This window comes from Papaver somniferum, unplaced genomic scaffold (genome assembly GCF_003573695.1).
Source record: "Papaver somniferum cultivar HN1 unplaced genomic scaffold, ASM357369v1 unplaced-scaffold_117, whole genome shotgun sequence".
NCBI lineage: Eukaryota > Viridiplantae > Streptophyta > Magnoliopsida > Ranunculales > Papaveraceae > Papaver > Papaver somniferum.
The window spans coordinates 9,334,687-9,358,382 of record NW_020620714.1 but is presented as its reverse complement, the minus strand read 5'-3'; the positions used below and the strand labels follow the sequence as shown (position 1 = coordinate 9,358,382).

The 23,696-nt window shown below is 37.8% G+C and overlaps 1 protein-coding gene across 1 annotated transcript; it reads right to left on the bottom strand.

Moving 5' to 3' along the window:
• Positions 1-1,480: 1,480 nt before the first annotated feature.
• LOC113330054 (ribulose bisphosphate carboxylase small chain 1, chloroplastic-like) lies at positions 1,481-2,410 on the bottom strand. Its single transcript, XM_026576919.1, has 2 exons — positions 2,175-2,410; positions 1,481-2,050 (listed from the first exon to the last, which is right to left on the bottom strand). The coding sequence occupies exons 1-2, from the start codon at positions 2,352-2,354 to the stop codon at positions 1,676-1,678; spliced, it is 555 nt and encodes a 184-aa protein (XP_026432704.1). The 5' UTR covers positions 2,355-2,410; the 3' UTR covers positions 1,481-1,675.
• Between the last annotated feature and the right edge of the window lie 21,286 nt (positions 2,411-23,696).

Genomic DNA, 23,696 nt, shown 5'->3' with positions numbered 1-23,696 from the left:
TGTATGGTGAAGTGAAGACTAAATCAAGTAACCGTGTAGTCAGGCACGTGAAGTGAAGATTAAGTCAAGTGACCGTGCTATACATGGCACGTGAAGTGAAGACCATATATTATTCAAACTGAAGTCAAAGTCAAGATGAAGTGATCAAGACTCAAGTTATCAGAAGATCGACGGAGATCGAACAACACAGAAGATCGACGAATATCAGTTAAGTTTCCTAGAATAAAAAGATCTTGTGTAATTTAGGTAGTTTTCTAGACAAGTCAAATATCGAGCTAATTTCCTAGTATTCATATTCTACTTAACTAGGATATATATATTCTAGAGAATAATATAACATTCTATATTAATTATTCATACTCTATAAATAGAGTGTCTCAATGTAATTGTAAAATTATCTCAGAATGTTCTGATTATCAATATTACTATTCACCCTACGGGGTTGCTTGTGGATGTAGGTCGAGTTGACCGAACCACGTTAAACATTGTCTCAATTACTGTTTCGGTATGTAGATCAATTTATTTCTTATTGATTATTTATTTTATGATTGATTTGATTTCATTCTTTGTCTAATATCAATGATATCCATCTTGAATTTGATCTACATATCAAAATTTAAGACGGTTCCTGTGGGTGCCGCCGACACCAATCAAAGGCCTACAACTCCAACTTCCTATACCCCCTTCTAATTCAATCTGTAGTTGTAACTTCCTATGGCTCCTGAAAATGGTGTGATCCAAGGCCTTTGCCAGATTCAGAGACTAACACCTTGATTGTTTTTCCCCGACTCATCCGGATCTGACTGATACCACCTGACTCGTGTAGATCCGATTGAATATGTTTGTTTTTGAGTCAGATCTGACTCATCTGACTCAAAGATGTGAGCTAGTGCTTAGTCCCATGAATCAGGTGCATTTTAATACTCAAATGGGCCAGAGTCAGGGGTTAAGTCTGAGTTAGATCACAAGTCAGATCTGACGCAAAATAAAAAACAAACAGTTTGACATCTAACTCGAGCCGAATCGGGTCCGAGTCAGATTCAGATGCAGAGTCATCAGAAAACAAACACACTCTAAGGCTAAAAATCATGAAGGCACTCACTTTAAGATTACCGGAACACATACGGGTGCCTCCATACATTACAGAACAAAAGCTTTGGTAAATTGATACAACTCTATTTTGGCTCTTACACCGAAAATTCTACAATACTACATTCGGCTCTGAAATCACCACCACCATGGCTTACACCTAAATCTTATACTGCTACTAATTTGGCTTAAAAATCACCACCACTACTACTATGAAATAAATGGTTGTAATGGTAGTCTTCCATAGACTCCATACTAAACCTATGTTTGTTCCCATGGTACGTTCTCTTTTTCTCTTACAGATTTCAAATAACTGAGAAAATGAACTACTTCAGCTTAATACAAAAGCAATCTTTAATTATTATCATCATTATCTTATGCATCATATATATTGTGATCAACAAATAAAAACAATCGGATTAGACGACATTATTATTATCGTTGCTCATACACTCGAATCCATTTAAAGATACGAATAATATAACTCGCTAAAACCGAATTAGGAAACAAATTAAAAACAAAACAAAAAATAAAAAGACACATAAATGAATTGGATTATGTTCCTTGATTAGCATCGCTTCATCATTTACTGTTCGTAGCTGGTGCTCTCGGGCTTGTATGCGATGAAACTAACACATTGCACTTGACGAACGTTGTCGAATCCGATGATTCTGATGAAAGATCCAGGGTATGCAGCCTTGGCCTCTTCTAGCTCCTTGATAACCTGGGAAGCGTCGGTACAACCGAACATGGGTAGCTTCCACATTGTCCAGTAACGACCATCATAATATCCAGGGGTGTTACCGTGTTCTCTGTAGACGAATCCTCTGGCGTCGAATTCCAAACAGGGAACCCATCCATTACGGAGAAGGTAGTCGACTTCCTTTGATAGTTGCTCGACAGTCAATGGGGGAAGGTATGAGAGGGTCTCAAACTTCTTCAAACCAGTTGGTGGCCACACCTGTTTGTGCAAAAATTCAAATATTATCAGCAATCTAGCTAATATATCATAGTCATAAATTACTCCCTACATAAATACTTTAAACTGGACAGATATTTGAAGGTTGAAATTATAAAAGGGATACCTGCATGCAGTTAACTCTTCCACCGTTGCTGGCAACGGAGGTGATATCGTTTGATTTGCGGGTAACTGGGAATGCGGAGACGGATTTCAAGCCGCTGAATGGTGCAACCATGCTAGCTTGAGCGGGAGCGGAGCTCCTTACGGAGGCAACTGCAGCAGAGGAAATCATTGAAGAAGCCATTTGTTTTCTTTTTCACTTCTGTGTGTTTAGCCAACAAGATTTCCAAGGAATTAATAGGCATTCCTCAACTACCTTATCCATGTATAACTGTAATGAATGGACTCAATGCAAACTACATTTTCTTTTTTAAATCCATCCGTTCAGATTTTATCTTATGATTTCTGTGCCGTTGGATTCATGAGACAGATGAGATTTACTTTGATTACCACATGCAATGAAAACCTTATCGTTAAGATAGCCTTTCAGCGGAAGGTTGTCATTCATCTTATCTCATCCACAGATTGATTGGAGGCCTAATGTGATGTGTAAGATTTAGTATTCAATATTGTAATTTGAAATAAAATGTACTTTGGCAAAATATCTAGATATGAAAAAAGAGACAGTTGACGAATCCTACGTAAGGTAATTGTAACCATCAATGCTAGTGTCATATTACTATCGGTTACCCGGAACCGAACCAGGGCTGGCCTAAAAGGAGTTGACAAAGTATTTAATCTATACCAAGTGTAATGTCCTCTTATTCTTGACTATTTGGCCGAGAAAGAGTCAGTTCATCAATGGTAACCATCGGAATATCGACTTACCACTCCACCCATTGATTGGTTAGGTTGAGTTTTGGCTGAAAAAGCATTATAAAGTTCGAAAGTAATAATTATATGTGGATGGCGAGGGACTGAGGGAGTTTGTATAGCTTGGGAAAATTACAATTATTAAGCTTGTTATGTGTAAAGTCATCCGTATGTATGCTGATAGTTTTTCGGCATCACATCACCCATTAGATGATGTTCTTTGAGTCTTACTTTTAGCCGTTGGTACACCACATTGTAAAATGAAGAACGTAATAATTTTTTTAGTACCACAAGGGAAAAACAGAAATAAAAATCGGTCCTCTTAAAGACCTAAAAATCAAATCGCACCGCCGAGCTAAGCAACGTTAGCTTGTAACCCACGGCACCTTCATCCATTCTCTGTTGAACAACCAATCTTTTTTCTCGTCGGTGTTTTAGAGCTAAGATTTTGAGGCAGGGGATGCAAGAAAAAGAATACACAACAAAATTAAAAGACGAGAATTTTTTTTTTTCATTGAAATAGTGTACCACAGCACCTCATGATTTTTACAACAGGTAACATCCGTACAATGAGATGCAATCAAGTCTAATTCTCTTTGAATTGTCCAAAGAATCAAAGTGTTAATGAATCCCTTTGTTATAGTTGTTATTGGTTTCATTTTTCTTATGGTATGCTACGGGATTCAGATGGTGGACCGAGACTCCGATGTATCTGACTTCACCAATCCCAAATTAATTTGGAATGAAGTAGTTCCAACCAAGGTTTCATTTTGCTTATGGTATGCTCTTTGGAATTCCACTCCAACTCTGGATAATCTAGCTAGAAGAGGAGTTAAGTTGTCCTCACAACAGTGTGTTTTGTGTAGACTAGAGGATGAAACGATTCATCATGTCCTCATTCATTGCAAATTCTCTACTGTGGTGTGGGGCTATTTTCTGAATTTCTGTGGTGTTCACTTTGCGATGCCGGGAAGTGACATGCATAACTTCATATGGAATTACCTCCGTTACGCGATGTGGTGGGCGTTGTGGCTCGAACGGAATACAAGAACATTCCACAACAAGGGCCAACCAGAATCCGAGATCATCATAGCTGTTAAAGCTTTATTATATCAATGGGGGCTCCCTTGGCAAACATTTAAGGGCTTATTCTTTGATGATCTAGTAGCAAGATGGGATAGGAAAGTATACAATTTTCATAACATGTAATCTTATGTTTGTTTTTCTCCTGATTCAAAATTCAACCGGTTGTAGTTCTTATTCTTCAGGTTTTGAAGTCCTGAGGTTGTTTTCTTCTGCCTTCTTGGCACTCTGTTATCAATTTTAATCTTTTTCAAAAAGAAAAAAAGTTGTTATTGGTTGAGTGAGAAATGAAAGTTAAGACTAGGAACTGGGTTTGAAGTCTTCGGCTTTCAGTTTCACATTTTTAGGGTGTGCAAAATTCAATTCAACTGATAATAGATCTGGGCTTGAAAACCAATACCCATAGATAAATCTTGAATTTAAGGGTGTGCAAAATTCAGTTCTACATTTTCACCCTTGCTTCACACTACCTCCGCCTCTGCGCAGGATTAATCAACGGACTCGGGCTCCTTTTCGACCAAATAATAATTACTTTGTAAAGTACATTTATTCAGTAATAAGGATTAATGATATTTTTCTTTTCTTTTTTTTTATCGAGAAAAAAAGATTTTATTGAGAGAGAAATAACATGTACACAATCACAAAGAGTCAAGATGCAAGTTATATGAGAACTGCAAGAAAACCCAGGAATTAACTAAACCTATGTAAACGAAACTTGACTCCGACTCCTTCTCGGCCAAATAAGAAAAGGAGAACGCATTTTATAGAGATAAAATATTATGTAAATTACATTTATTCAGTAATATGGATCAAAGATTTATTTTTTTTGTCGAGAATTTTTTTTTTTACTGAGAAAGAGAAATGACATGTCTACAGTTGGAAAGAGTAAAAAAGATGCAAGTTACATGATATTTGCAAGAAAATATAGGAATTAACTAAACCTTAGTAAACAAAACTGGTTAAGGAAAAATACTTTCCCATGAGATGATGCACAATATCTATAACTTGCATCTTTTTAGTATCCCATGAGATGATGCACAATATCTAAACTTGTTACATGAGATTTTCAGTGAAAATTGTCATTCATCTTATCTGATCCATACATTGTTTGGAGGCCTAATGTGATGTGTACGATTTAGTATTCAGTTTAGTAATTTGAAATAAAATGTACTTAGGAAAAATATCTATAAAGTGCTAGTGTCATCTGCTCTCATTATTTTGGAGAAAAAAGAATCACTTGACAAATCTTACATAAAAAAAATTGTAACCATCATGTCATATCAGTATTATGTGCCAACAGGAATCCGGTTACCCGGAGCCGAATTAACACTGGCCTAAAAGGAGTTGGGGAAGTATTCAATCTATATAAAGTGTATTCTCCTTTTTTTCTTCGTTGTTTGGCCGAAAAGGAGTTAGTTGATCAATCCTACGTAAAATGGAATGATAACCATCCATGCTACTACTATCATATCTTTATATGCGTGTTTGTCGAAACAGGCTTACATCTTTGTAAGTTAAAAGATCTTCACCAGTAAAAGGAGCTTTATTCAATTATACACACAGCAGGGCTCTTTTGACGCTATTTTTTAACAGCACCCAGAAAAAAGATTGGTTTTTCACCGGAGGATGAGAATGAATGTCCCATGGAGCAAGCTTCAGAAGCAGGTGCAACTCTGGACATAGGCTAAACCAGGGTGTAACCTAACTCCGAGTAAACAATTCTGAAAGTAATAGAGCCTATGCAATGTAGGGGTAAAATACCGCACACATATCAAGTACGCGAATACATGATAATTAAGTATGAGCGAAGGGTTTCGCGTATAGCTTATGTGGAGTGACGTATCAGATGACGTCAGAATAATCACGAGTAAAGTTTGAAGAACCATGCGAAGATAAGAGTGTGTGCGAGAATGGTCAATGTAAGTGTGCGTTGGTAACGCACACAAGATCCAAAAATAGGGACTTTATTAGCTGTCATCTACTTTGTAAAATCCTATATAAGGGATTGAGCGGTCATGTAAAGAGAGAGATCTTGAGGGAAGTTAGGTCAAGAAATTTAGGAGAGAGAAAGTTTATTTGGAGAGCAAGTTAGGGTTTTCATATCATCTTGTATAAAATTTTAAGATCTTAATGGATGATTTTATGATTTGCACCATGATTACTTAGATTCCAATTAGATTTCTATATTGATGCGGTTGTAGGATTTCCTGCAACTACATTTTGGCGCTAGAAACAGCTTGGAGTGATATATCTTGTTGGTGAATTTGCTTAGAAGTCACGAATCATATCATTCATATTATTTTGTTTTAAGACGTTTAGATCGAAAACTTTCAGATAAACAATTGCAAATTTTAACAGAGGTGAAGTTGCGACAATATGGTGAGAATTGAATCTACTGTAGAGCAAGCGGCAACAATCAGGAGAAGTAGAAGAATTGCCGGTAGAAGAAGAGGTGAGGCTGCCGAATCTCCAAAAAGAGGAGAAAGAAACAATCAAAGAAATGAAGCTCAACCTGAACCTTCGCACGAACCAGAGCAATATAATGTTATTGATTATGATAGAGTAAGCGTTCATACTGCAAGAACAAATTCTACAGAAGCAGATATACAAGAAACTGGAGATGAGGGATTAATACAAGGAAATGACGAAAACATGACGATTGAAGAACTTCGACAGAGATTGATGGCAGGGGGAAGAAGAGAAGGTGAAGAGCGTACGAATTTGATACAACAAAATAATGATTTGAGAGAAGAAAACATAAGGTTACAAGAGCAGAGATCAAGAAGTACCACACGTGCAAGTTCCAGAAGGAGAACAAGCAGAAGCTCATCAAGACAAATCAAATCTAACAGGCGAGATGCTAGGCGAAGACAACCTTTAGGCACCATTGCATAAAATCTACAAGTAGATGATAACTTACAGGATCAACACGAGGGAACACGTGCAGAACAAGATCTAGCAAATAATCGATAGCACACCATGCAAACTTCTTCGCGGACAACAAAATCAAAGAGATAATAGATGTGAAAATGCAAGCGAATCCCGTTGCACACATCATAATTCAGAAAGTGAAGAAGATGATCCAAAACAAGGGAGGATGATATTGCATGGAGGAGAAATGTTTAGAGATCAGTATGAACGCGAAGAGGAAGCTGCATGCAAGAGATGAAAGAGATAGACGTAGGAGAAGAAGAGAAGAGGTTGAGGATAGAGAAATACAAGAAGCTACGCGTCAAAACGCTCATGAAAATAGAATGAGACAATCAAAACTAAAAATACCCATGCGACGGGACTTAGATCAAACTATGAGTGAATAAATTCTTAAAGAAATGGAGGAATTAAGAGAAATGATGACGGCGCGAAGAGATGGTGGAAGAAGACAATTGGAGGAAGCAATAGATGAAGCAGGAAAAACACCTTTTGCGAGAGAAATACAACTCGCAACGGTACCACCAAAATGTAACCTACCTGTATTCACTAACATATTTGATGGAACTACATGTGCAGTGCAACATATAAAATCCTATAGCAGGTCTAGCTCTATTACAATGAGAAGAAAACGATGCGGTACTGTGTAAATATTTTCCAGCAAGTTTGACATGGTAAGCTTTGCAATGGTTTGAAGGGTTGCCAGTGAGAACTATTAGATCTTTTCATCATCTACAGAACGTCTTTTTCGGACAATATATCACCAATAATATGTCACGTCCAGGAATTGAAAAGGTGTTCGGTTTACGCAGGAGAATCAATGATAGTTTGCGTCATTTAACCACGCGTTGGAGAGCCATGTGTAGTGAAATGGCAAGACGAGTAGATGAACGAAATCTTATATTGGCCTTCGTCAATTCTCTTTTTCCTGCGGATCTATTATATACACAGATCTTCAGGATAAAAGAAACTATAACTATGACAGAGATGCGCGAATTTCAAGAAGAGTACATCGCTCTAGAGGAAAAACAAAGAGATATGGAGTCTTACCCATATGCGATGACAAATGTAAATGAGGGGAATGCAATTTTATTACCAAGAACAACAAATGTTGTTGCAAGCACGTCTCAAGGAAGTCAAGGAAATAAAAAATTGGTAGAATACCAAGAGGAAGGGAAAAATCTTGTAGCCATGGGTAGCAGAGATCAAGAGGAGTTCGAGAGAGAATATCAAGAAAAGAAATTTCAAAATCGTGGAGGAAACAATAAGATTCAAAGAATGGATAACCATCCTGAAGGTTATGGAGGTCAACAACCATATTATAATCGACGTCAAGGAACTGGTAAAGTGGTTTGGGAGCAGATAAAGATGCCTCATCTAAACACCGCAATAGACAACATATGGGAAGCTGTAATTTTAATGGAAGATATTCCAGAACCGCATAATGTGAGAGATGAACCACCACCAGGAAGAAGAAGTAGCGAATTCTGTGCATATCATCGCTTTCATGGTCACACCACAAACAACTGTAGAAATGTGAATAAAATCATTCTGCGAATGATTGATCAAGGAAAACTAATTCTTGGTGCAACAACCACAAAATCTACCACCACCACCACCAGAAGGGCATGTGCAAAGTGCAGATAAAGGGAGGACGACATACTTAATTGAAGTAGGAGCAAAGGAAAAGACCTTCTATTGTAATTCGATAATACATTCTTTCAGAAGTATAGAGGATTTTCATGATAATTTCCTAAGTCGAGTCTATGAGAGAGACGTTGATGGACGAGAAATTCTTAGCCTTGCAAAGATGTCGCCCTTGAAAAATTGGCAGAAGCAACCGATTTCATTTAACGCAGAAGAGGTGCTAGGAGGAGGAGAACCACACGAATGCCCACTGGTGGTGAAGTTAGGAATAAACTCAAAAGGGAAAGGTGATGAAGATGAATAGGATGGTGCGAATACGTGGGCTATAGATAGAATATTAATAGATCCTAGAAGTTCCGTAGATATTTTTATTCTACCATACATACAAGACTACGGGTGGTAGAGATGATGAGTTAATTCCATCGACGTACAAGATTTATGGTTTCAATGGTACAGCTAATAAACCAAAAGGAGAGATAAAAATGCGAATTCCTTTGAAGAGCATGTCATTAGAAATCGTATTTTGCGTTGTTGATGTAGAGTCACCTTACAATGTTTTGATTGGAAGGCCATGGTTACATGGTATTCTAGCAGTCGCTTCAAATTTCCGTAAGTGCATCAAATTTCTTATGCCCCAAGGTATCGGAATCATAAGGGTAGATCCGATTGAGAGTAAAACTTGCCAGGAGATTGATGTTGACAAATGCGAAGAACGTGCAAGTAAACGGAGAAATTGGAAGAAGCAAATCAAAGAAATTCAAAGGGGAGAAAGGCTAATGGTTGATGTGGTATCTAAAGATGGAGAAGCTAACAAGGAGGACACAATGACAGAATCTTCCACAAAAGTATGAAACAAGCGAACTAGAGAAACTACATATCTAGAAGGGGAATTGGTATTGAGGCAAAAACCGCGTCATCAGAAGAGAGATAAAGAAAGCACAAAAAACGTGTGGGAAGGTACATATAAGATTAAGAAAGTTGTTAACAATGTATGAATTGGAAGATGAAAAGGAAGAAAAGGTATATACTGAATTCTGGAATCAAGTATACTTGAAGAAGTATGAAATGTGCGAAACTCATCGCACGACAGGGACTGAAGAGCTTATGCGAATTAATGTGTTGGAAAACATCTGCGAACTCAATAAAATGCAAAAGGCTAAAGAAGCATGCGAGTAATCCGAGAAGTAAAACTATTTTCGCTTCATAAGTAATAATATAATAAGAGTTCTATGTAATAGAGTTATGTAACTCAAAGGTAAGACTGGAATGAGAAATTTTATTTCTTTATGATGATGTAATGTCAAGAAAAGGCAAAAGTAGACCTTATAATAAGACCTTAATAGAAGGCACCAGAAGTAAAGACTCTAATTAGGGAGGCTATGCATCCAATTGTGGCGTGCACCCTAGTTCGCGCATAGCAAGAGGCAAAAGTAAGACCTAACACACGTCATAATTGGGGAAAACCTAGTTAACATGGCTCAAGCGAAAGCTACATTGACCTTGGATCTTGAGTCATGGAGATTTGGTGTAAGAAAAAATCCCATCCAGGAGAGACACCTAAATTGAAAGATTAAGGTGATATGATCTCTCCTAAGGAGTGCAGAAACTCGATCAGGGCGCCGAGGTACACGGTTGAGTCAAGGGTTCCCGGGGCGTCTGGAGCATACCTTGCCACTCTTGACAAGTCTTGACTATGATACACTGGGTCCTAAGAAACCCCACTTAGGGTGCGGTCTTGTAACCATAAACCTAATCGGTGGAGGGACAAGAGACTGCGAAAACAACTGGTTGTTGCATCACCGGATGGGAGGAGCCCACCTTAACCCGGTAGGGGTAAGCTTACTTTAAGGGGAAATCATGGGGAATATAAGGACGACACCCCTCCATTAGGGAGCTGAATTGTGTCAAAAGACGTAAATGTCATGAGGCTTTTAACTTATGGGAGTATTAAGGCTTATCACATTTACGCACCTATAAAACCTGAAGAGGCAATAATACAAGAATATGATAAGGCGAGATTAATGGGTCGTTACAATAAAATGTAAAGACTTCCTGCGATCTCGTCGCATGAGAACAAATAAAATATCAAGAAAAGTAAGACCTTTAATTAGGAAGGCGAAATAAGACCTCATAGAATATAAGATAACATTGTTTTGCATATTGTGAATTTGATCGCATAATGAAACGAAAAAGAGAAACAACAAAGTAGCACATAACTAAGGCAGAGATAAAGACGTCTCCACGAGTCAATCGTTTAGTAACGACTAACAGAGACAAGAATGGGAATGCAAGCACATAAAGAATGTTATTCGCCCCATACGATAGACTCATGCACATGATGGAAAGAACAGAACTTCGTATTATATATTGAAGAAGTGTTAAAGTATTCAAGGAAATTATGTTCAAAAATACATACAAGTAAAAGAAAAAGAGTTTACATATATGAGAAATCATTAATTCTCGCCTGGATCATCTCTATTACTTCGCTCAACTCCAGAATCATCATTTTATACTTCCATTTCTTCTCTAGTCTCTTCATATTCTTCATAGTCTCCTTCACTATCAAAGATATCTGAGCATGGTTCATTCGGATCAACTTCAGCAAGTTTATAATTTGAAAGAGGGATATTGTTATCAGCACAGATTTTCTTGATGGTCGCATCACGAATTCGGATAACATCCTTGCTATTATTAGATACAAAGACAGTCAGCTTTTTCTTAAGTCTTTGATACTTAGAATTGCGAGCAGCTAAGTCTGCTTCTAGACTTTCAATATTTTCAAGATGTTTCTTTTCACCATCTGCGAAAGGAAATTAGAAGGTTAAAGAAATATAAGAGTATTTTTCAAGAATAACAGATATAAAAGAATGATAAACAACCTTCTTTGTTAGAAATAATATCCTTAACCAGTGCGACATGGTCAGATTCAAGGCTCACATTTACAGCTAAACCTTCTCTAGCATCATTTAAGACTCTAGCAGGCCAGTTAAACTCAGCTTCACTTTCTATAAGAAGACGAGAACGAATTAACTTTTTTTGTTCAATAAGTGCGTTATTTTCGCTTATAACACAATCTCGCTCTATTTGAACTTGAAGAATGGTATCTTCAAATTCCTTCAAAGCTTTAGCACCGTTAAGAGTAATCTCATCCTTCTCATCGATAAGGGTATTAATCTTTGACTCCAAAACTTTAATCCTTTATTTGGATTCCTAAAAACGACGTTTAAAACCATTACTAGCAGTTAAGGCACTCCTATGGTCAATACTGAGAAGTTGGTACTCTGATTTAAGTTCTTCCAAAGATAGGGTTTGTATTTTATCTTCGGTAAGATTATTCAGAGATGAATTAAGATATTCAAGGAGGGTATCATCATCAACATGATGATGGAAGGAGCGAAATAAAGAAGATGCCTCTTCAGAAAGACGGTAAATTTCTAAAAAAATATGTAATTAAAATAAAATAAAGGTAGCAAACAAATAAAATAAGAGAAGAGATAAAGAATTACGCACCAGTTTATTGGCCATTCCTCTTGCGAAGATCAGATACATCATTCGCATATGCAGAAACTTCAGATTCAAGCTTGGTGTTCTAGCTTGAAGCTTGGTTTTTTAGCCTCAAGAGAGCGAAGCTTTCTTTGGTAATCCGAAGAAATTTGCATATGACATACGAGCCATCAACGAAGATAAAAAATGAGTATTAAATTAAGGACATTAAAACATTATCAAAAAAAGTGCGAAGGTATAGGAATTACCAAAGAACCAAATGAAAATTGAAAGTTTGGTCTTAGCGTTGAAGAAGCTCCGTGAAGAGATTCATCATCTAGAGAAGGCGCATCACAAATTTTGGAAACCATTCCAAAGATGCGCAATAATTCTTCATTTCCAACAGCTGACATGGAATCAAAAAAGAGATGAGATAATTGACTCATAGAGGATTTGATTGAAGGATCCTCAGAAAGAAAAATGTCATCATCACTAGATTCATAATTCGAAGAAGAAGGATAAAATTCTTTTCGCTTCTTGGAGAGATTCACATAAGAAGATTTAGAAGCAGTCTTCTTGTATCTCATAACACCTTTCCCCTTTTCTCTAGCACTTGAAGTTTCCACGTACCCGAATATTGGAAGATAAGAAATAGAGGCAACAATATTGTTAAAATAAAATAAAGGATATTTCTTACTTCATTATTCCGCGAAGGTGACGCGTGCAGTGACTGCTTAGCCTTCTTTAATTTCTTGGTAACCTGATGTCAAAGAAAACGAAAAGAAAAGGACGAGACGGTTTAAGTAAAATAAAATAAAAAATTGAAGGCAACATACCACTTTGGCCTTTTCGGGCCAGTTGAACTCCCAAGGATGATAATCAGAAAATCTCTCAGGAAGGGGAAGAGGTGAGCCATCAGTAGCTCTTCCAGAGATGTAAGAACCTACTAAGATAACGGGACAATCTAGCCATCGCGTATCATTGGATCTGCGAGCAGTGCTATTGGAGTTATCATTAAAATCAACATCTCGCATAATCTTCTCATCTTCTGCGAATCCATCTTTTCTCGTCAGACTAGTATCCCATTTGGACAAATTATTCTTCATGATTGCGATTTGGTAATGTTTGAAGAAATTCTCGAGGGTATAATCAGCGCGATTGATTACTTTTTCCTTATATAAGGGATTGCGTACTTCTTTGGAATAAAGGAATTTCTGGATCATACAAGGGGATAGGAAGACCAGCAAAAAGTTGTCCTATTGTAACGATGATCTTTTGATCAGTTCACTTTTCAGAAGAAATTAATTCAAGACTAAGTTTGGTTGAATGACTAGAACCAGAAAGAAGGGAAAGCGAATAGCCTCTTGCACAAAATTCCTTCTTCAATCTAGTGAATTCCGCTTCACTTCTCCAACCAGTTGGAGGCATCTTAAGAATGGGAATGTTGGTTATAAAAAATAATGTTTAATAAAAATCAGATCAACAAAATTAAAATCAGATGATCAGATAACCGAAGCTATGATCAGATAACGAGAAATAGAGAAGAAAGCACGAAGAATAATGAGAATAACAAGAAGGGATGATGGTTTGTTAATATTAATGAAACAACAACAGAAGAAAATAAGAACAGAAAAAGAGCATAAGTGAAAGAGAATAGGAGTAAAAAGAAAGAAGAAGAAGATGAATGAGAGTAAATAAGAAAATTACTCCCGTTTCCCAAGATTTTTCCTCTTTAATGCGATGATTGAAGAATGAACGGATAGGAGAAGGCGGTTATAAAGGACCTGTCAGATAATGAATGGATGAGGAGACACACATAAATTGGAAGGCCTAAATGACGGAAGAATGTCGGCAGATAGGAATATGAAAAGATAAGAAGGTGCGACATTGTGCACTGAAGGTTTCTCACATCGCTCATTCTATTGAAGGAACGACATGAGAAGTGGCAAAATGCAGGGGTAAAATACCGCACACTCATCAAGTACGCGAAGACATGATAATTAAGTATGAGCGAAGGGTTTCGTGTATAGCTTATGTGGAGTGACGTATCAGATGACGTCAGAATAATCACGAGTAAAGTGTGAAGAACCATGCAAAGATAAGAGTGCGTGCGAAAATGGTCAATGTAAGTGTGCATTAGTAAGGCACACCAGATCCGAAAATAGCGGCTTTATTAGATGTCATCCACTATGTAAAATCCTATATAAGGGATTGAGCGGTCATGTAAAGAGAGAGATCTTGAGGAAAGTTAGGTCAAGAAATTTAAGACAAAGATAGTTTATTTGGAGAGAAATTTAGGGTTTTCATATCATCTTGTATCCAATTTTAAGATCTTAATGAATGATTTTATGATTTCCACCATGATTACTTAGATTCTAATGATTAGATTTCTATATGGATGTGGTTGTAGGATTTTGCAACTACATGCAACATCTGCAACAGAGAGAAAGATTCTACAACATCTGCAGCGGAGAGAAGTTTTCAGGGATTGATATTTAAACTCCACTTCCTCTTGCGTGTCCGCGGGTAGCATTTCAATCTCAACTTGTTGTCCAACCGTCTTTTTTCCCCACTAGGGATGACCATTTGCCCCACCCAAACCCATCCCCGTGGGTACCCTTCCCGTTTGGGTAGGGTTTTACCCGTATTAATGGGGATGGGGTCGGGTATGGATAATACCCGAATTCTAAGCTATGAAGATGGGGCGGGGACGGGATTCAAGATCCCCGCCCCATACTCGTCCCGTAACTTTCATATTATAGAGGTTTAAACTTTTATGCAAGAATTTTGTATTCGATTTTGTACTTCCACCGCTTAGTCGAGCTTTCATTGATTTATTATATTCTTGATCGTTCTTGTACATTCATCACTCTCGCTCTTTTGTCGTGATCAGATACATTTTTTAAAAGTTAAAATACAAAAAATGAAGCAGATAATGAAATGGTTAACTTGGACGAAGATAAAATGAGAAAAAAAAATAGAAAAACTAATAAGTCATTGACAGATTCTTTTATTCACTAAAAGATAAATTACTGAATTTAAGATTGTAGAATCCATTGTTCTCCCCATATGGGAATTCCCCATACCCGCCCCACCCCAATTCATTCGGGTAACGGGATGGATATGGGTATTTTTTTAGGAACGGGGCAGTGACTGGGATTGGCATACCCGCCCCATACCCGCCCATGACCATCCATAGGCCCCACTTGGGCTTAGCTCGGGGGTCCGATTCGATTTTTAATTCTTTATAACGGTCGTTTTTTTCTTTCTGTTATTACGACGTGGTACTAAAATTTCTTGTTCATAATGAGATTTGGATCTCTTTAGAACCATTATTCCGGTCCCAACAGATAAAGTGCCGGACTTGCTAATTCATACTAGACTTGGAAGAAAAGCGCCATATATGGTTGTATTTTTGCAGCAGCAATATAATCTAACCCGACAAAATTCTGGACAAATTAAAAGCATGCATCTTAGACATTTAGTTATGCTATTAAATTTTTGTTTACGAGGTATTGCACTCGACTCAAATCCTGCCCTAGTCTGTTTGATGAATTCTGAACAAAAAGAAGAGTTATAACACCGACGAGAAAAAAAGATTGGTTGTTCAACAGAGAATGGATGAAGGTACCGTAGGGCAAGCTTCAGAAGCGGTGGTTTATCCCTTTTTGAGTGTCACCAATTCCAATCCTGAGTTTTCTATATCGTGCCACCCCTTTTCACCCGTGCAATGAGCACAGGTGTCACATCCATCTCTCTGAATCAAAAAATATGGATCCCCCAATGGTAATGAGCCCAGGACTCACAGCACAGGGATCACATCCACATTCTTCCCAGGACAGGAATATTCCCACCAGGAATTGATGATTTTTCAGAGTGATCCAAGGCCATCCGCCAGAGAAATTTACTCCTAACTCTACTCCTGCGCCCTTGCCCCAAGGTATTCTCATCAATTTCTAGCTCTTACTTTAAAAGGCCAATTCTCCGAGGAAGCAAAGGAGTTTGATCATAAGTTACGTGAGAAAATCATTGTTCATTTTGTTGCAAATCCGTACTTTGATATATAGCGGAGAATGATAGTTGTAAACTACGACTCTAAGCATAACATACATTAAATTCTAGCAACTAATTTGGATCTTAGCTTAATTTAACAAAAATAATAACAAACTTTGATAAATAAAGGTGTTGAAAGAGAACATTGGATATAAAAGTACTGGAAATTTGGATCTTAGCAACTAAATTTGCTGCATTTTACGTCGAATAATCGATAGAAAAAGTTTAACTTCAAAAACTACCACCAGTTCAGATGAAACAGGCAAGTACTAGAAACATAAAAACAAAGGCAACCCCGTTGATCGATCATTTTTGACGTTATTTTAACGGCCGCCGAGAAAAAAGAGAATTAACGCCGCCGAGAAAAAAGATTGGTTGTTCAACAGAAGAGAATGAATGTGTCATGGTGCAAGCTTCATAAGCAGGTGCACTGCGACCTCATTTCGAGTGACCAATTCTGAAATGCAGCAGCAGAAGTTAAGGGATTGGTTTTTAAACTCTACTTCCTCTTGCTTGCCCGGGCAGCATTTAAATCGTCTCTTGTTGTTGTTGTTATTCATGTCAAAGATATTGTGTCGACACCTACAGCTGGAAGATTTTCGGAAAAAAAGGAAAGCTAACCAAGATAAGGAAACAAGTTCTGTCACAATCAATTAGGATTTTCTAGTTTCTGTTTTTATGTAAATCGTATAGCTAGAAAATATTGTATAATCAATACTCCCATGTATCACAACAATATAAATAGAGAAGTTCTTTCTCTCCCAGAACGATCTAAGGGAGAACAACCACATCTGTGTCTTTACCTTGATATGGTATCGAGATAGCTTAGGGTTATCAATCTTGGGATCATCTGTTCTTCCTTTCTTTCTTTTTTTTCAATTCAGTCAAATGGCTTCATCTTCTTTCAACTTCAATCACGTATTAACTATCAAACTGGATGGAAGTAACTACTTGTTGTGGAAATCTCAAATCATGGCCTTTGTTCGTGGCAATAATTACATGGGTTTTCTGGACGGATCAAATCCTTTCCCACCTGCCACCATTGAAGTAATGCTACCAGATGCAACTGAAGCTGTTCGGAATGCTAATCCAGAGTTTCTGACATGGCAACAGAATGATCAACTGCTGCTCAGTGGGATTTTATCCCTCTGTCACAGAGTGTACACACTCAGATGCTTGGAGTGACGACCTCTCGAGAGGCATGGCAAAGACTAGAAAGAATATTTGCTTCCAACTCTCAAGCTCGTATGATGCAGCTCCAGCTGCAGTTGGTGAACACCAAGAAGGGTGCATTGAGTATCCTTGATTATCTTACAAAAATGAAGTTTTATGCTGACACTTTAGCTGCTATTTCTCAGCCAATTTCTGATTCACAGCTTGTTTTGTATGTTCTCAATGGACTTGGCCCTGAATACGGTCCATTTGTAATGGCTATGACCACACGTGCTCAGCCTGTTTTGTTTGATGACCTTCAAGGATACTTGCTTAGCCATGAAATTCGTTTAGCAGATCAACATGTTGCTGAACTAGCCTCTCCTGCTGTTAACAATATTCAGAGGCAACCATTTTCCGCTGCTTATGCACAGAATCGCAATCAACAACCAATGCCCAATCGTGGAGGAAGCAATAATACTCGTGGTCATGGTCGTGGACGCGGCCGTGGTGGGAGCAATAACCAGACTGGGTATCGCTATCAACCTTCACCTCCTTCCATCTGTCAGATATGCAACAGATATGGGCATACTGCTCTTAATTGCTACAACCGTTTTAATGAAGGAGGAAACCGTTCTGACTCAGCTGCTGCCAATGTTGCAACTCATGTTCCTAGCTATAATTATATGGATTCATCCTGGTACCCAGATTCAGGAGCAACCCATCATGTTACCCATGACCTGAGAAACATCCAAAATCGTGTTGAATACAATGGACATGACGTTGTCACTATTGGGAATGGTTCAGGATTGCCAATAACTCATATATGGTCATCTTCTATTGATGCACAATCCCGTTCTTTCAAATTAAGCAATATACTTCATGTTCATAGTAAAGAAAAATTTATTATCCGTTCATAAATTTACCAAAGATAATGATGCTTATTTTGAATTACATCCTGATGTTTTCTATATTAAGGATCGTACGTCGGGGAAAGTTCTTCTAGCAGGCAAGAGTAAAGATGGTCTGTATCACCTTCCTTCTACAGTATCTAGTCAATCAAGGAAGGCATTCATTGGAATTGGAGAGAAGACAACACAAGAACTATGGCACCATCGGTTGGGACATCCGGCCTATAAAATCGTTCAATTTATCTTAAATAAAAATAAGTTACCTGTGAACGGTGTGGTTGAACGAAAGCATCGACATGTTGTTGATACCGGTCTTACTCTAATGGCTTATGCAAGTGTTCCAACTCATTTTTGGGATCATGCTTTTGAGGCTGCTGTGTATCTGATAAATAGACTACCTACTCCTACATTACAGAATTCATCCCCATTTGAAGTCATTTTTCGAAAGACACCAGACTATCAGTTATTCAAAGTGTTCGGCTGTGCAAGCTACCCATATTTACGTCCTTATAACAAACACAAGATGGATTACAGGTCGATAAGGTGTATATTTTTGGGCTATAGTTCGCGGCATCATGATTACAAGTGTTATGAACCAACACAAAGACGCATGTTTATTGCTCGATATGTTGTATTTGATGAATCTCTTTTCCCCTTTGCAGGTCAGCTGATTGCTCCACCTACATAGCTTACAACAACACATATACAGCTCCCCACATTGGTTGTACCTGATGCTCGCACAGAACCCACCATTGTCGAAACTTCTGCTGCAAATACACCATCGATGTCTTCTCCTGAAACTTCGAGTGCTCCTGTCCAAGAAGTGCCGATCATAAATGAAGCTGCACCAGTTCCGACACCTACAGCTGGGAACGAGACTCAACTGGAAGTGGCTACAACACACGCACCTGGTCCAGAACCTCCAGTAACTGTTGTTTCCCTTCCCACTAATGCTACTACTACACAAGGGATGCATACTCGCTCCAAACCAGGGATCTTCAAGAAGAAATTATTGGTTGCAAACCGTTATCCGTTAGCTCTAGCTAGCGAGGTTCAAAACAATGATTTTATTATGACATGTGCTTCTCAAGATCTCAAGCATCCGAAATGGCGATACCCTATGACGGATGAAGTTAATGCTCATATTCAACACGGTACATGGGTTATGGTGTCTCGCCTTCCATCCATGAATGTGCTTGGAAGTAAATGGGTATTTACTATAAAACGACATGCGGATGGAACCATTGCTCGTCGCAAAGCTAGACTCGTCGCGAAGGGGTTTAATCAACAATATGGGGTTGACTATACAACCACATTCAGACCCGTAGTGAAGTTTACTACTTTACGTACCATTATTGCTCTTGTTGTATCTCAAGGATGGATTATTTGACAACTTGATATCAATAATGCGTTTCTTAACGCAGTTCTCTACGAGGAAGTTTATATGAGTCAGCCACCACGTTTCGTCGATTCTTCCCATCCTACACATGTCTGTAAATTAAGAAAGTCCATTTATGGGTTAAAACAGTCGTCGCGAGCATGGTACACTCGACTGAATCAATTTTTACTTACCATTGGTTTCCAGGGATCTACAACTGATCCTTCTTTGTTCATTTATAAAGATGGTAAAGTGGTTGTTTATCTTCTAGTATACGTGGATGATATATTAGTTACTGGAAACAATTCAGGTGTCATTTCTCGTATGATTTCGTTGATTGGGGGAGAATTCTCACTCAAAGACTTAGGCGTTTTCAGCTACTTTCTTGGACTTGAGGCTACCACAAACTCAAAGGGTTTAGTTTTATCTCAACAGAAGTATATTGTCGACCTTCTTACGAGAACGAATATGCAAAATGTCAAGCCTATTTCTTCTCATATTGCAGCCAATACTCGTCTCACTAAGGACTGAGGAGAACCTTTTCAAGATACCTTTTTGTATTGCAGCACGGTTGGGGCTCTCCAATACTTGACGTTAACACGTCCAGGCATAGCATTTTTGGTAAACAAAGCATGTCAGCTCATGCACAGTCCAACCATAGAGCATTGGGCTTTGGTAAAGAGATTATTGCGGTATTTAAAGCATACACTTAATTTCGGGCAGCAGTTTTACAGTAATTCCCCTCCAATGCTATCAATCTTCACAGATGTAAATTGGGGAGGTTCGCTAGATGATCGAAAATCAACAGGTGGTTATGCTATCTACTACGACAATAATATTATTTCATGGAGATCCAAGAAGCATCCTACAGTTTCTAGATCGAGTACGGAGTCCGAATACCGAGCTATTGCAACTGCAACATGTGAAGTGCTTTGGCTCCGTTCCTTGTTTCGTGAGCTAAGCATTCCTCTAGCTTCTCCTCCTACTCTATGGTGCGATAACATAGGTGCGACATATTTGACTGCCAATCCAGTATTTCATACCGGCAGTAGACATGTTGAGATTGATTTTCACTTTGTGAGGCACATGGTTTCTAAGAAAGAACTTATTGTCAGAATCATATCGTCACAAGACCAGATTTCCGACATCCTAACCAAGGGCCTTTCTACTCCACGGTTTATACTATTACGAGACAAGCTCAATCTTGTTGGCACATACATTCGCTTGAGGGGGCGTGTCAAAGATATTGTGTCAACACCTAAAGATATTGTGTCGACACCTACAGCTGGAAGATTTTCGGAAGAAAAGGAAAGCTAACCAAGATAAATTTTCTTGTTTATGTTTTTATGTAAATCAATATAAATAGAGAAGTTCTTTCTCTCCCAGAACTATTCAAGGAAGAACAACCACATCTGTGTCTTTACCTTGATAATCCAGCCATCTTTTTGCCCCCACTTGGGTTACAAGCTAACGTTCGTTGCTTAGCTCGGCGGTCTTCTAATTCTTTACAAGGAACGATTTTTATTTCTGTTTTTCGAGTGTGGTCCTAAAACTTCTTTATAAACACTATTCCGGTCCCAACAGTTAAAGGGCCGCCCTTATTAATTCATACCGGACTTGGAAGAAAAGCGGCATACAGTATATGGTTGTATTTTTGCGACAGCAATATAATCTAACCCGACTAAATTCTGAACAAATTAAAAGCATCTTGGACATTTGGTTATGTTATTAAATTTTTGTTTACAAGGTTGATGAGGTTCTTATTTCTGGGTATATAAATTTCTGCAATCACCAAAAGAATTAGCAAAATACAGCTGGTGTATCGATGATGTACATCCCTTCCCATTCCTTTGTTCATTTGGTCCTATATTGCTCACATATCAACCTAGTCATAAAAAAAAGACTCGATTCAAATCCTGGCCTAGTCTGCTTGATGAAATCTGAACATAAAAAGTGGATTCTTCTATGACTAATCTAAAAATTGTACATGTACGCATGAGATCCAATAGCATTCTGGACAAGTTCAGTCAATTGTGAAAATGAGGAGTTCTAAAAACGCTGTTTAAGTATTTTTAACACTGACGAGTAAAAAGATTGGTTGTTCAACGGAGATAGATTGGATGAAGGTGTTGTACCATGGGGCAAGCTTCAGAAGCGGTGTATCACTTTACACGTCTTCGAGTGTCATCACCACCACCAATGAATTGGTGGTTTCATTGGTGAATTGGTGGTATTTTTCAGAGTGATCCAAGGCATTCCGCCAGAGAAATTTACTCCTAACTCTACTTCCGGAGGCCTTGTCCCAAGCCACCTTCCCATTCCCATTCAACTATTCAATTAAATATATGCCCTTGTAGATTTTTGATCTAATCTCTAGATGTCCAACCATCTTTTTGCCCCCACTTGGGTTACAAGCTAACGTTGCTTAGCTCGGCGGTCAAATTCGATTTGTAATTCTTTACAACGATCAATGTTTATCTTTGTTTTTCCGATATGGATTTAAAACTAATTAGTTCAATGTACGTTCTTCATTTTATCAACGGCGGAAAGTAAAAGTAAGACTCAAACAATATCCTCTAATGGTGATGTGATAGCCAAACTTATGAACGCACGTACCCCCTATAAAATTACCAAAATATGTACAAATGCCTTTACACAGAACAAGCTTAATTGTCCCTTAATTGTAAACTTCCCAAGCTATACAGTGTCTGGAATCAAATAGCTGAAAGAAAAATAAATATGGGTTTTAAAAAAGGACAATGCCCGTAACTGTATTTTGTTTTTTTGTTTTTTCTATTTATTATTATATCTTTTAATATGGGTTTGTACGGCCAATTATATTTTTTTCGGTGTGATTCCCAAAATGGCAAAATGGAAGTCGAAATTATTAGTTCAACTTTCTCTTTCCAGAAAAAAAAAAACTTTCTCTCTCCCAAAATGGATTCTAATATGGGTTTGCACGGCTAACTATTAGAACTATCAAAAAACTTTCTGTCTCCAAAAAAAAAAAAATCCTCTCTGAAAACCCAATGAAACCCTAACGTCGTTTGAGTCTTCTCTTGCTCGGATCTTGCTCTATTGGAGCGGATCTGAGCAAGAGAAGCTCAAACCATCTTCTCCCTTTGCCTTTTCATCTTTTACTGCTTTGATTTCATCTTTTTAGGTTAGTTTTTGGTTTAAATCTGACTGATTTCTTTGAGAAATCTAGTTGGGTTTTCATCCTTTGAGTTTTAGATCGGTGTAGAGTAGTTCTTCTCTGGTTTATGTAGATTCGTTATTAGGATTGATGGGTTTTCTCTCTTTGTGGAGGAAAATTTATGTTTTCAACACTTCTTCAGTACCTCCTAAATCAGGATCAATAGCAACAAAAAAATCACTTGTTTCAAAAGTATCAGCAACAATCACAAGAGTTTCAACTACAACAACAACAACAATCACAAAATCAACAAGAAGAATAGCAGAAACAGCAGCAACAATCACATACTCAACTCTTAGATCAATCAACATAACATCCGATTCAAAAAGAAGAAGTAACAAGATCTTATCAGTAATCAATACCCTGTATTGGGTTCCTTTCAGTTACTATGTTACAAAAAAATGAATCATTGTATGATCCTGCCTCTCATGTTCGTGACCAGGAAAGGAGTGCTATGTGTGGTTGTTCAATTAGTTGTATTATTGGGTGATTCTCTTTGCTATGTCTCTAGAGTTGTTAGTGTCCATCTTAGTCAAATCTGCTCAAGTTTCTTACATCAGATCTGTAAGTGTTATTGCTCATATTATCCTTGTAATTTCTGTTGCATATATTATATCTGTAGTGGTCCCTGTAATGGTGTTGATGAAGTTGTAATGGTTCTTTAAGGATCTTTTGCCTTAAGTTTTTCTAAAAAAAAAAAAGTCGAAACTATTGTCTGTGGCTTTAATTTTGCTCGGTTTCGTTGTCTTTTCTCCTCTTTGGGCTTTGGCTTTGCTAGATGTATATATGTGGATTATATAACTCAGAAGGTTGTAGTCGCAGAAAATCTTACAACCACATCCATATAAGAATCTTACAATACACTAAGAAATCATGGTGAAAATTATTCTTTTACTCATTAGAATCTTAAATTAGATACAAGATAATCAATGACTTTACTTG